Below are 13,879 nucleotides of genomic sequence, written 5' to 3' on the forward strand. Positions count from 1 at the left end.
GCGACTGCGGGGGCGGGGGTGGTGCCGGCGCCGGGATCCTGGCCGCAGCCGCCTCTGGACGAGGAAGGAGACGAACATGGGCGCTCGCAGGTGAGTGGGCGGGCGGGCGGGCTGCGGCCCGGGGAGCCTCACCTCGCAGTCGCGGCCGGGTGGTGGGCGCCGGCGGACACCCGGATTCGGGCTGACGGAGGTCTGGGGGCGGGTCCGGCCTGGGCTGTCCTGCGGGAAGTGATGCACCGGGGATGCAGGGCGAGGACTGGAGACCCGGCGTTTCTGTCCCGACGCTGACGGGTTCCTGTTGTCATCCGGTTGTCCCCCCATCTGGTGCCGGCATTGTTGGCAGAGCCTCTAGTAGTTTGGCGTTTGCAGCGCGCCACGCCGACGACCAGGAAACTTGGGGTTCGGGACGATTGCGGGCAATCCTGTTTCCTCTGAAATCCTGGCGCTTCCCGACCCGCTGAGGGGCTGCCTCCGCGAAGACTTTGTGCTCACCGCAGGCTCTGCGCAGCCCGATTTTTATATTTTAGGGAAACAGTCTTGGGAGAGGGCAGCCCCTAAAGGCCCGGAAGTCTGCTGTCCTGGGTTAGATTCCTGACACTTGACCCTGGGCCACCTTGAACCTCTGCTACCCTCTCTGAGCCTACATTGCCACCTCAGCCAGGTGTGAGCAGATTAATATCATAAACTCGAAGACTGAGGCAAATGAAGTTATGTGAGCCGCGAAGGAACCTAAACAGAGGCCTGGATTGAGGAGATTGTATTAAGGATCTCTGGCCCGTGAATGGGGAATCCTCAGAAAGGGGTGTTTTGGTTTGGTTGGGTTGGGTTTTGAGACAATCTCTCACTGGGTAGGTGGTTCAGGCTGACTTTGAACTTATGTGGCCCGGACTGCTCTAGAAATTAGGGTCTCCTAAATGCTGAAATGTCAGGATTGTACCACCGTTGGGACTCTACGTGCATTGTAAGAAAGGGCCTCTTTATTTTTAAAAGATGATATTTTATTTGGAGAGTTTGAGGTAGTAAGATAGATGGACGTCTGAGTTATTTTTCAGACAAGAACACCACCTGCAAGACTTACCACATGAGTAATGCTTGGTAAGTTCCAGGAACTTGAGAAGGGAAGACAGGAAGGAGTGTAGGGCATCGCAGAGAATGATGGAACGTGTGCTGGGGTAAAGTAAAAAGAAATGCTACATAATCTGGCCTAAGACTGCTAGCTATAGTGTTGCTAATAGCGGGATGTTGGGTTTAGAAGGTGAAAACACCCAGAGCAGTGCTGAAGGACGCTGCAGCGATCCGTAGTGCATGGTTTGGCCTGGAGGAGAGCCCTGAAGACTAGAACTGGCTGGGTCTAGGCATATTTTGGCACTAATAAGACATGCTTATCTGGCATTGGGTACACGGTTTTATCCCAGCACTACAGGAACAGATGCACATGACTCCTTAAGTTCAAAGCCAGCCTGGTCTACATGGGGAGACCTTGGCTCAAAGAGACTCTGAACCTTACAAGTAAATAATGGCAGTCCTCTCTGTACTATAAACAGAGCTGGGTGGGAAGTCCAGGCAGGACCTTGTGTATCAGGCTGTAGGAGGTTTGAACTGGACTTTAGGCTCTGTTCAGTGACAGTGTGATATGGTTTCCTAAACACAGTCTAAAATCACACAAGCAGTCCATAGGATGCCTGCATCTCCAGATACCGAAGGAAGAAGGTGAGAATCCCACAAGGCAGGCGTACTGCCCCAAAAGTGTTGAGGGTGTTGCCTTGAACACTTACACTTTCTAGGAGAAAATTAGCATAGTTAAGAGTTGAGAACTGTCATCACACCTTTAGCGGAAGTGGGATTCAAACGCCAAGTCACAGGGCTCTGTTAATGTTTATCAAAGGCAGGTTCCTAATGCAGAATGCTGGCACCTTAGCATTAATTGAATAAGATGAAGATAATTACCCAACCAAGTACCGTCAACTTTGTAAAAATTATAAAGGAATTCCCAGTGGCAGCTTAGAAGGTACATCCCAGAAACCAAGGGCATGAAGTCAAAATAATAATCCTAAACAGGAATTCCCACAGTCTGTGGTGATAGTGTTGATTGTATTGAAGACTTAACTGGGAAAGCCTAGGGGAGCACACCTGTAAGCACAGCACACGGGAAGTCAGAGCGCATGGATCCAGAGCTCAAGGTCATCCCTGGTTACAGATCAGGTTCAAAGTCTGGCCAGGTTGCTATGACTCTCTCTCAATAGCAAAAGATCACATGCCAGTGACATGGCTCAGCAGACAAAGTCACTTGCTGCCTCACCTGATAACCTGAGTTCAGTTCCCCAGGACCCACATGATAGGAGAGAGCCACACTCCCCCAATTGTCCTCTGACCTCTGCATGAACACTATGGCATATGCACATACACACACACATACCTTAAATGCACAGAAATATATAGATGTAAAAAAAAAATATTTCAAAAAGAGCTGTACCTTGAGAACAGGAGCACAGTGTCAGGCTGCCACGCCCCAGCAGCAGCCATCACTGTGCCTGTGCGCCTCTTTAGGGTCTGGAGCTGCCTTTCTCCTTTGAAGGGATTTTCAAGCATGGTGGTCCCAGCTTTTGGGAGGCAGAGGCACAAGGATGGCTCATTCAAGGAAGGCTACCCTTAGCTACATAATGAGACTTAATAAAGAAACAAGACACCCCCCCCCCCAAATAAAGGCTGGTGAGATGGCTCAGTGGTTAAGAAGAGCACTGACTGCTCTTCTGAAGGGCCTGAGTTCAAATCCCAGGCTCACAATGATCTGTAATGAGATCTGACGATCTGACTTCCTCTTCTGGTGTGTCTGAAGATAACTACAGTGTACTTAGAGAGAGAGAGAGAGAGAGAGAGAGAAGACCGGGGGGGGGGGTGGTGGTGAAGATCTGTCTCAGTGGTTAAGAGTACTTGCTGATCTCCAAAGAATCCAGTTTTATCCCTGCATCTGTGTCAGGTGGCTCAGATGGCTATAACGCCTGTTCCAGAGGATCTGGGCTCTGGATTCAGAGGGCACCAGTACTTACATGCACATACCTACACACAAACACATACACACAAATAATTTAAAATAATAAAAGTAAGCTTTGAAAACAAATAAGGGGGCTGGTGAGATGGCTCAGTGGGTAAGAGCACCCGACTGCTCTTCCGTAGGTCTGGAGTTCAAATCCCAGCAACCACATGGTGGCTCATAACCATCTGTAACCAGATTTGATGCCCTCTTCTGGTGTGTCTGAAGACAGCTACAGTATACTTACATATAATAAATAAAAATCTTAAAAAAAAAAAAAAAAGAAAAAGAAAACAAATAAGGCCCAGCGTGGTGGTCCACACCTTGCTTCACAGCACCCCATAGGCAGAGACTGGCTAGTTCTATATAGTGAGTACCAGGCCAGTCAGGCTACATAAGGAGATCAAATGAACAACAAACCTGAATATGGGGCTAGAGAGAGCTCAGCAGTTAGACCACTGGCTGCCCTCTAGAGGACCCAAGACTGATACTCAGCGCCCATATGGCAGTTCACAGCAGTCTGTAACTCTAGTCTCCAGGAATCTAACATCCTCTTCTGGCCTTCTCAAGAACGCATATGATAAACAGGCATACATGCAAGCAAGGCACCCATATACATTAAATAAATTTTTTTTTTAGTTTTAAAAAAAGTGTGTATGAGTCGGGCGTGGTGGCGCACGCCTTTGATCCCAGCACTTGGGAGGCAGAGGCAGGTGGATTTCTGAGTTCAAGGCCAGCATGGTCTACAAAGTGAGTTCCAGGACAGCCAGAGCTATACAGAGAAACCCTGTCTCGAAAAACCAAAAAAAAAAAAAAAAAAATGTGTGTGTACACACGTGTGTACATCAAGCCTGAGACCTCATGCATACATTCAACACTTTGAGCTATATGTCCATCCCTAGGAGGGTTTTGTTTTGTTTTGTCTTATATACAGTCTCTTTGTCACTATGGTTGATCTAGTACTTGCAATGGGGCTCTAACTCACCGTCTTTGTGCCTGTGCCCCTAAGTGCTGGGTTTATAAGCAGGTACCAGTGCACCTGGCCCCAACATAGTTCTTGAACTTGCCAAACACCCTGCTCTATTTCCCTGTCTAGGCCTGTCAGCACTGTCTACTGGTAGATTTCAATGATAGCTTCACTTGAGATGGAAGGAATGGGAACCATCTTGTCTGGGTCCCAGAGCACCCAACAGAGGTTCCTTCCCTGACCGGGCTTCAGGAGAGCCCACTGAACACTCCACACTGCCGCTAGTGCATGTTGAGAGAATTTTTCCAGATTGCTGTGTAAGATGAGAATAGAAGGCATTGAGGTACACCATCCCTGTTGCTACCTGACAGTTGTGGTGTCAACTAAAAGGCCATACTTGCTGTGAAGGGAATGTTTGGAGTTCCTGCCCTGTCAGACACTTTCTTGTCAGGGGATACATATCTGTTACTTCATCTCTCCAGCTCCACTGCTCTGAATTCCCAGTGCAGCAAAGCAAAGTCTAGTAAAATAGGAAGTGGGGAAGAAAATGCCTAGTCGTCAGTATCTGATAATATCGTGAACCCACAAAAGCACCGACAGATGGAGAGAGCAGGGCCCTAAACCACTTCTGTGGGTGTTTTGAAGGTTTCTTCCTGGACACCTCATAAAAACAAATGCAGTGTTTGAGAATAACACATGCGCTTGAGGAGTTCCAGTGTTTGAGCTCGCTGTGGTAGAGCAGCAATGGAAGACTTACAGGGCAGTGGTGATATTCCCCTAAAATTATTATGTGCAGTGGGTAGATTACCTGCATGATGAATGTGCACTGTGTGTGCCTATTGTCATGATGGTGATGAGACTTGAACCTGGGTCTTCTGGAAGAGCAAATCTTAGAATCTCACTTACAGTGTCATTACTTACAGTTTTGAAAACATCTCAAGATAGCACCCTGCATACCTTCACCCTAGCTTCTCCTTGGTCAGCAGAACTCAATGCAGTTCCCTTGACTTGTTTTCAGCACTGTGTGTGTGGGTGTGAGTGTGTGTCATTGTTGAAGTACAGAGTAACTTTACAGGGTATAGATTTAAAAAAGACAGTTCACAAGTGACTGACCTAAAATCTTTAACTTCAAAAGTATATATATGCGACCACAGCAGTGACTCGTTGGTTACAAGTACCGGCTGTTCATGCAAAGACCTGGGTTCAGGTCCCAGCACCCATTTGGCAGTTCACACCATCTGTATCTCAAGTTCCAGAGAAACTGATGTCGTCTTCTGGCCTTGGTGGTCACTGCATATACATGATGCACAGGCAAACACAGGCAAAGCACCCATACATATAAAATAAAATTTTAAAAAAAGTTTTAAGTATAGAGGAATTTTAATTCAGCAACATGATTGCTCTGGCAAAGGATCATGTCCAAAGATCTTGTAGGTCTGCGTGATCCATCTGGAATACAAGCACCCTGTTAATCCCAAAAGACAGATGGAAGCAGATCTCTTGAGTTCAAGGCCATCCTGGTATTGAACAAGTTTCAGGTAAAGAAAAGCTTAGGTCCAGGCATGGTGGTGCCTGCCTTTAATCCCAGCACTGAGGAGACAGAGGCATGTGAGTTCAGATCAGTGGGTTTGGTGCATTGAGAGTTAAGGAGTTGGCAGTAGGTGTGGTTGAGTACAGGCTGTGGACCTGAGTTACGTCAGTTGAGGCAGTTGTGTTCAGTGAGTCAGTGCAGGGCAATAGAGGCAGCTGAAGCCAAAGAATAAGAAGCCAAATGACTAGAACAGATTGCTAGTAAGGCTAAGAGCAAAAAGTCCAAAACTGAGAGAAGCCAGTTTGACTCAGTTGGCTTGGAGGGGAGTTTGAGACAGATCAGCTGCGTTGAACCAGCCATCCAGAATTCAGAAAGAGCTAGAAAGGGTGAGCTCATTCAGCAGGAAGCCTGAGAGACAACAATGTCTTAAGGTGAATAAAAATTACTTTTCCATTTAAGTATATATATGCCAGAGCCATTGCAAACAAATGTACAGGATATAAAGATTTAAAAATGTTTGAGCTTTGCCTAAATGCTGAACAATGCTAATCATGATTAATTGTTTCTTTATTCCCCTTCATGTTTTAAGTAGTTGCTTAAAACAAGTAAACTTTATGTGAAACATAACTACAGGTTACTTCAGCTATTGCAGCAACAGCCTGGCCTCTGACGCAGACACTTCTCCTTCCTCCTCCCTGAGATCCCCAGTATGGCATGGGTTTGTTCATTGTTTCTCCTACTGCAAACAAAGACAATTGAATGTACATTAGTTTTTCTGCCGTGACAAAGTGTCTGATGTTAACTGCTTAAGAGCAGGAAAGCTGCATTAGATCCCAGCCAAAGGTTTAGTGGACGAGCTGTGGACCGCATTGCTTCTCCTGATGGGAGACAGAAAGTCATGCAGAGGGGACACTGCAGAGCCGTGACACCTGAGAAAAGATATATAGAGGTATGGGGTGTGTGTATGTGTGTAAAAGAGTTCTCAGAAACAGATGACTTCAGCAAGGCTCAAGCAGGTTAATCCAATGATGAGATCAGAGTCCTCATGACTAAGCCACAGCACAGTGACTGTCGGGTGAGGACCCAGGATGGAATACACAAGCCTTCGTGGTGATATGTCATTTCAAACGATAACTAAGAAATCAGAACTGTCAGTGTTCCTTTAAGTTAACTAATTGGTGGTGCTAAAGTCTAAACCACAACCTTATACATGCATGAAACTACACCCCAGCCTCAGTGGAGCTGCTAATCTGAAAAGAGCAATAGGAACTTTCCAAATGGAACAAGGGAAAGGGAAAAGAGCAAAGGAGGAAAGCCCTCACGGATGTAATACACAAGCCAGAGTCGCCACGTGACACAGAGCCCAGGGTTCACACCCCAGCAGCAGCTCCATGGAAAGCCAGATGTGGCTGCTCACAACTAGACCACCACCCACCCCAGCCCCCAATGGAGGTAAGAGACTCAGAAGTTCAGTTCATTCTTGGCTACATACTGAGTTCCACGCCTGCATGGGCTCTTGTAAGAGACTTTGACCAAAAAAAAAAAAAAAAAAAGAGGCAAAATTAACATGTATTATGAGTTTTAAGCATATAGAGAGGAATATATGTGACAAAAGAGGCAGGGTTGTATACTGTACATTCGTAAGGTTCCCATACATCAAGAGCAATGTAACATCTATCACAGCTGCATTATAATAAGGCATATCCCTTAAATGCTGAAGCAATGGCCAGGCAGTGGTGGCGCACGCCTTTAATCCTAGTGCTTGGGAGGCAGAGGCGGGAGGAGTTCTAAGTTCGAGGCCAGCCTGGTCTACAGAGTGAGTTCCGGGACAGCCAGGGCTATACAGAGAAACCCTGTCTCAGAAAAAAAAAAAAATTGCTGAAGCAACCACCGGAAGCACATCAGTAGTCATAAGTAAGTACACACCAGTAGTCCCAGCACTCTGGCGGATCAGAAGTTCAGAGTCATGTACGCTTCATAGCAAGCTTGAGCACACCCTCAAAACATGTCTTTAAAAAAAGCCACCTGCCATAGTTTTGAGAATTAGCCAGCCCAAACAGACAGAACAACAAGGAAAGGAAAGGAAGGTATGGGTAAGAGAGAGAACGAGGCAGAAGCAAATCATGAGCTAGTGAAGCCCTCACGGCAGCCGTTAGGTCAGGACCCATGCTAGTTGGACCGTCTGCTAGCCTCCCTGGACTGCCCTCCTCAACCTTGGCCCTGTGCAGACCCTTCTTACATTTTCTTCCCCTTAAGAACTCTCTGCCATTGGACTGACCTGTCGCATGAGTCAGAGCCCAGCATAAGTTATATCAGACCATAGAGCGTCTCACACAGTAGAGGCTGCTGTCCAGTGTCCCTGTTCTATAGATAAGAACACCATGAGCCCAGGAAGGTTTTGTAGTCACCCAAGTATGAAGACACTTAGTGATAGAGCTTGTAGTTGAACCAAAGCATAACTTTGTTTTCTGTAGTAGTTACCAGCTCTTCACAATTAATTGTATTTCTTTGGTTATGATTATCATATTTATGGTTCTAATATTTGTATAAATTTTTCACGCGCTGTCTTCTTTCCCAAATTAGACATTAAAATACTAGTAAATACCTTTAATTTGCCTGTCTGGTTCTTAGAGAACATCCTGGATAAAACCACGTCTAGTGGTACATGCCTGTACTATATCCCAGTACTTATAAGAGATGAGACAGAGGGACCAAAAGGTCAAGGTTATCCTTAGCTACAAAGCAGTTTCAAGACCAGTCTAAAAATAAGCAATGAGAAAATATTCTACATAAATAGGTAAATAGAGTTAAGACTCTTAATTAAGAAACAGTATCAGAGCTGGAGAACTAGCTCAGCAGTTAAGAGCACTTGTTGCGCTGGGCAGTGGTGGCGCACACCTCCAATCCCAGAACTTGGGAGGCAAAGGCAGAGGCAGGCGGATTACTGAGTTCGAGGCCAGCCTGGTCTACAGAGTGAGTTCCAGGACAGCCAGGGCTACACAGAGAAACCCTGTCTAAAAAAAAAAAAAAGCACTTGTTGTTCTTGCAGAGGACCTGGATTCAGTTCCCAGCACCCACATAGTGACTCACAACTGTCTATAACAGAAGGCTGTGTGTAATGCCATGACCATGGATAATAGATTCTGTAAATGGTAGTTTAGGGAGAAGCACTGCATGCAGGAAAGGCAGATCCATACAGAGGACTGAGGACACAGGACTGGCCTTCCTTGGGGTAGTTGGCCCAATGTAGTCATTCTGCCAGCAGGCCACTGGCTGGTCTGACAGGAGATTTGGCACTCAGCAGCAGCTGTGGCCAGTGCAGCCTTGGAGAGCAGATGACACAGGATTATAAGCCAAGGAAACCAAGTAGCCTTTGGATGCTAGAAATCACCAGGAAGTATTCAGTTCTGCGTCTTTCAGAAAGAACAGACTGTGCCAATATCTTGATTTTATGCTTCATAATGCCAGAACTCTAAGAAGATAAAGGTGCTACTTTCAGCCGCTGTGTAGATGGTTATTTGCTTCAAGCCACCAAGCTTGTGGTCGTTTGGTACAGCGGCAGTAGGAAGCTAATAGCAGCCACATAGTGATAATCCTACAAAACGTTTTTGCCAACCATTTTCTTCATGACACACATAAAAATACTCATGGGGCTGGAGAGATGGCTCAGTGGTTAAGAGCACTGATTGCTCTTCTGAAGGTCCTGAGTTCAAATCCCAGCAACCACATGGTGGCTCACAACCATCTGTAATGGGATCTGATGCCCTCTTCTGGTGTGTCTGAAGCTACAGTGTACTTAGATGTAATAATAAATAAATCTTTGGGCCAGAGCGAGCAGGGCTGGAATGAGTGGGACCTCTGGTAGCAGAGCAAGTGGGGTCAGTGAACAGAGGTCCTGAATTCCATATGATGGCTTACAACATCTGTATAGCTGCAGTGTACACATATACATAAATAAGTAAGTCTTAAAAAATAAATAAAATACAATAAAAATACTCATGGTCATCAGGGTTCCATATTTTAAATCTTTACCTCGGCAAAGCTCTTAGAGAGCTGGAGCAGCTACTGGGTTTGACTTTGAGTAGACTGCCACCAAATCAGTGAGAGTGCTTTCTGTGACCAGTGATGTCAGGAGACTGAAATGAGAGTTTGGAGTTGTGTCATGTGATGCGGACTGACATGGTGCATTGCTGAGACAGGACGGTGGGAGGACCCGTGATGTTTGGAGAGAGTATAGATAGGACTCAGTGGGCAGTGGTGGGCACTTGTTAGTCCTGTAACTCTTTGTGCTCTTGTTTTTTTGTTGATTTTTATTTTGTTGAGAGAGGCACGGCAGAGAACATTATTGGCACCTCCACTGGTTTCAGTCATTTTTGTTGACTTGTGACAATTCGGTGGAGTCCTAGCAGTTTTTGCTGGATCGTCCCGCCGTGGCTGATGTGTGTTGGTGACACTTTTGAACTGGACAGCTGGTATCCTGACAAGCGGAGATCTGAATCACCGCAAAGAACTACATCTAAGCAGGTCCATAACCCCTTGTCCAGTTTTACCATATTTTCTCGCTACCTTTGGACAGTGTGCTAGAAAGGGCGATGAAGTGTTTGAGAACCTTATTAAAGTAGGCTTTAAAAACCTAAAGCCTACAGGGACTTTTTTGACTCTAATAACTGAGGCACAGAGGTGGAGACTGGCTGGGTGCCCCGCTGTCCTCTCTGGCTTCTGCGGCTGTCTTTTCCCCTTGTCAGCATTATCCTTGGCCTCCTGTCCTCATCCCAAGATGGCTGACAAAAGTGTACTGTGACTGGACTAAAAAGACCCTGAAAAAGTCCATTGTAGAAGGGCTGGGGTCAGGCTCTGCCACATCGCCTGCTGACACCATTCAGTAGGGAAGAGGAATCCAATTCCCCTCAGAAAATGTGGGTATAACTGGACAAGGGAAAGATGTGGAAGCAAGCAAGTCTGATATGGGCAGGACAGAACAATGCTTAAGAGCACTTCCCTGGGCTAGAGAGATGGCTCAGTGGTTAAGAATACTGGCTGCTCTTCCAGGGGCCCTTAGTTCAATTCCCAGCAACCACATGGTGACTCACAACCATCTGTAATGGGATCTGATGCTATCTTCTGGTGTGTCTGAAGATATTACATTGTACCCATATACTTAAATAAAATTTTAAAAAAAGAAAGAGAGGGGCTGGTGAGATGGCTCAGCGGGTAAAAGCACCCGACTGCTCTTCCAAAGGTGCAGAGTTCAAATCCCAGCAACCACATGGTGGCTCACAACCATCCTTAACAAGATCTGACTCGGGCTGGTGAGATGGCTCAGTGGGTAAGAGCACCCGACTGCTCTTCCAAAGGTCCTGAGTTCAAATCCCACTGCTTGTGGACGTTGTACATCGTGGTGCGGAGCCTAGTGCGCACCACGATGTACAACGTCCACAAGCAGAGAGAGAGAGAGAGAGAGAGAGAGAGAGAGAGAGAGAGAGAGAACACGCACGCATTTCCCTACTCTCGAAGAGCAGCCAATGTCAGCTCCCAGCACCCACACAGTCACATGACCACCTATAACTCAAGCTCCAGGGGGGCCAACGCCACCTTCTGGCCTCCATAGGCCCCTGTGTATACACACGTATAGACACACACCTACATATAACTAAATCATTGTCAAAAGTTTTAAATCGCCAGGCGTGGTGGCGCACGCCTTTAATCCCAGCACTCTTCCACATCGTTCTCGAAGGGGTGCACAAAGTCCCCGAGGTATCATCTTTTTGGACTTGGAGCCGATTGGTACCCAGGAACCATCTGGTGGCATACCCTGCCAGCCTGTAAGGCCATCTTCCCGCCGTGCTGGACCCCTGCTGAGAACTTTAGGAACATCTTTTTCCTATAATGGTTATTCCGATGTCTGTAACTATTCTTCATTATCAAGGTAAAGACATGACATACTTGGTGCTTAGGAGCTAAAACCTTCCAGATTTTTCTCTCTTTAATCAGCTCAGGGCCAAGTCAGTGAAAGTACTTATTCCTAACCACTGTACCAATGGCTCAAACTGAGTTTATAGACTATATTAAATGGTCACTTCTATAAAACCAAGCGTATCTTTAAGCAGTGTATTAGTTGAGTAAGGGAGACATATTTAAATGATTGTGTTGCATGCAGTCATTGTAGAAAGTGCATCATTCATTGCCTTTGTGTTCGCCATTCCTTCACATGTAGGCTTTTGACTCCCAGCGTAATTGACTCCTGAGTTGTCTTAGTTTCAGCTTCATGGAAGGGGATTTTGAGACCATTGCTCTGACACTGTCATTCTGAGTTTCACACACAGCCACTCTGCATTTCAGTCCCTAGTCAGCACTTCATTCTCCTATTACAGGGCTTCAACGCTGCCAGCACTCTTTTACATAGAAAATTCTAGATTTGCACAGTGATACAGAAATTGGAATTAGATTTTAGGTGCATAACATCATCCATTTTCTTAAATATAGGTGTGAACTTATATTTCTTGGATATTGGTGTGATTTCAAACAAACTGGGTTCTTTTCCACTTCTGTGTGAACTTGACAGATAAAAATATTCTGTAAGCCTCAAAAAAGGTATTTACTCAAGGAAATACATGTTAAGACAATGAGTCTTTGCCTCACAGACTGACAAAGTTTAAAAGGACTGGAAAGCTTATGTTGATAGGCCCACAGTGCTTCTCTTGAAGGAATGCACTTTGGAGTTTTGGCTTAGGAAAGCCGTGGAGTGCGCTCAGTACGGCTCACTGGGCATCCTAGTGGGAGCATGGAGATGGGTGCCGAGGGTGAAATGGACTGTGAGGTCCTGGCTCAAGCTTTCAGAGGAGACGAAGATTTGTATGTGGCCTAAAGGCTGTTCTCGTGCTACTTTGCTGAAGAATGTTGCTGCTTTCTGCCTCGTCCAGTTGGAATGTCTTTCCTTTAAAAAAATCTGTTACTCCTTTCTTGCAGAATGGAAACAGACTATAATCCCGTGGAGCTAAGCAGTATGTCTGGATTTGAAGAAGGCTCCGAGCTCAATGGGTTTGAAGGAACGGATATGAAGGACATGCAGCTGGAGGCTGAGGCAGTTGTAAACGATGTCCTCTTTGCTGTCAACCACATGTTTGTCTCAAAAAGCCTGCCCTGTGCAGATGATGTGGCTTACATCAATGTGGAGACAAAGGAAAGGAACAGATACTGCCTGGAGCTCACAGAAGCAGGGCTCAGGGTAACTCACTTTTATTTTTAGAAGGAAAAAAATAAGCCTATCTTTATCATTTTATCAGAAAGGATAAAGAGGAACATTACATAAAAATCATACATGGGTATCTTCAAAAAAGAAAAAATATATTTTCCCAAAAATTTTGGTTAATAATTTTTTTTTTTTGTTAATAAATTTTTGATCAACACAGAACAGTTGAATTTGAGGGCGTAAATACATTTTGAAAGAGTTGATTCAGTCTGTTGTAGTCGTTACCACCCTTCTTTGATCTGTGTAGCTAATTGTGTCTCCCAGAGTGGGCTCTCTGCAGGGGATACCCTTGTAGTTGCTGTGCTGAAAGAACTCTGCTCACCTTCCACCTTCCATCCAAACTAGATGCTTAGACTGGGCTGCGTACTAGGTGCATGGCCAGAACCCACATAAAAAAGGAAAGAGAAAACTTCACAGGCTTAGCATCTGACTTCCATAGATATGCCGTGTGTGTGTGTGTGTGTGTGTGTGTGTGTGTGTGTGTGTGTGTGTGTGTACAATATTTTGAATTTTTTGAAGGTACTCAGAGGCTGGGCGTGGTGATAACAGTCCATTAATCCCAGCACTGAGGAGGCAGAGGCAGGTGGATCTCTGAGATTGAGGCCAGCCAGGGTTGTAGTGAAACCCACCCGGTACTTTTATTTATTAAAAAGGAAAAAAGGAGTGCTTAGTGGCAGAGACCTGGGTTCAGTTCTCAGCAGCAGGCTGTAATGGAGAGGCTTCATCACCAGTATTTTACTGCAAGAAGGTAGCTTGGTACGGGAGGTCATCAGTATGTGTGGAGCTCAATGAGGGTAGGGCCTGGAGAGAGGGCTCAGTGGTTAGGAACACATGCTTCCCTTGTCCCTGTTTGATTCCCAGCACCCACAGGTCAGGCAGCTCACTGCAACAGTGACTGCAGCTCGGGAAGTCCACTCCTCTCCTCTAGCCTCCATGGTTATCTGCGCTCAAGTGTGCACAGGCACACATGTACATAATTCTTAAAAAAGGATAAAAAATTGTTTCAGAGGGCTGGTGAGATGGCTCAGCGGGTAAGAGCACCCGACTGCTCTTCCAAAGGTGCAGAGTTCAAATCCCAGCAACCACATGGTGGCTCACAAC

General features: G+C 46.0%; 1 protein-coding gene across 1 annotated transcript; it reads left to right on the forward strand.

Annotated features, from left to right (window-relative positions):
• The first annotated feature begins 20 nt into the window (after window positions 1-20).
• Gskip (GSK3B interacting protein) lies at window positions 21-12,865 on the forward strand. Its single transcript, XM_021202624.2, has 2 exons — window positions 21-90; window positions 12,496-12,865. The coding sequence occupies exons 1-2, from the start codon at window positions 77-79 to the stop codon at window positions 12,773-12,775; spliced, it is 294 nt and encodes a 97-aa protein (XP_021058283.1). The 5' UTR covers window positions 21-76; the 3' UTR covers window positions 12,776-12,865.
• The last annotated feature ends 1,014 nt before the right edge of the window (window positions 12,866-13,879 follow it).

The sequence above is a fragment of the Mus pahari genome, chromosome 7 (genome assembly GCF_900095145.1).
Source record: "Mus pahari chromosome 7, PAHARI_EIJ_v1.1, whole genome shotgun sequence".
In the NCBI taxonomy this organism is placed as follows: Eukaryota; Metazoa; Chordata; class Mammalia; order Rodentia; family Muridae; genus Mus; species Mus pahari.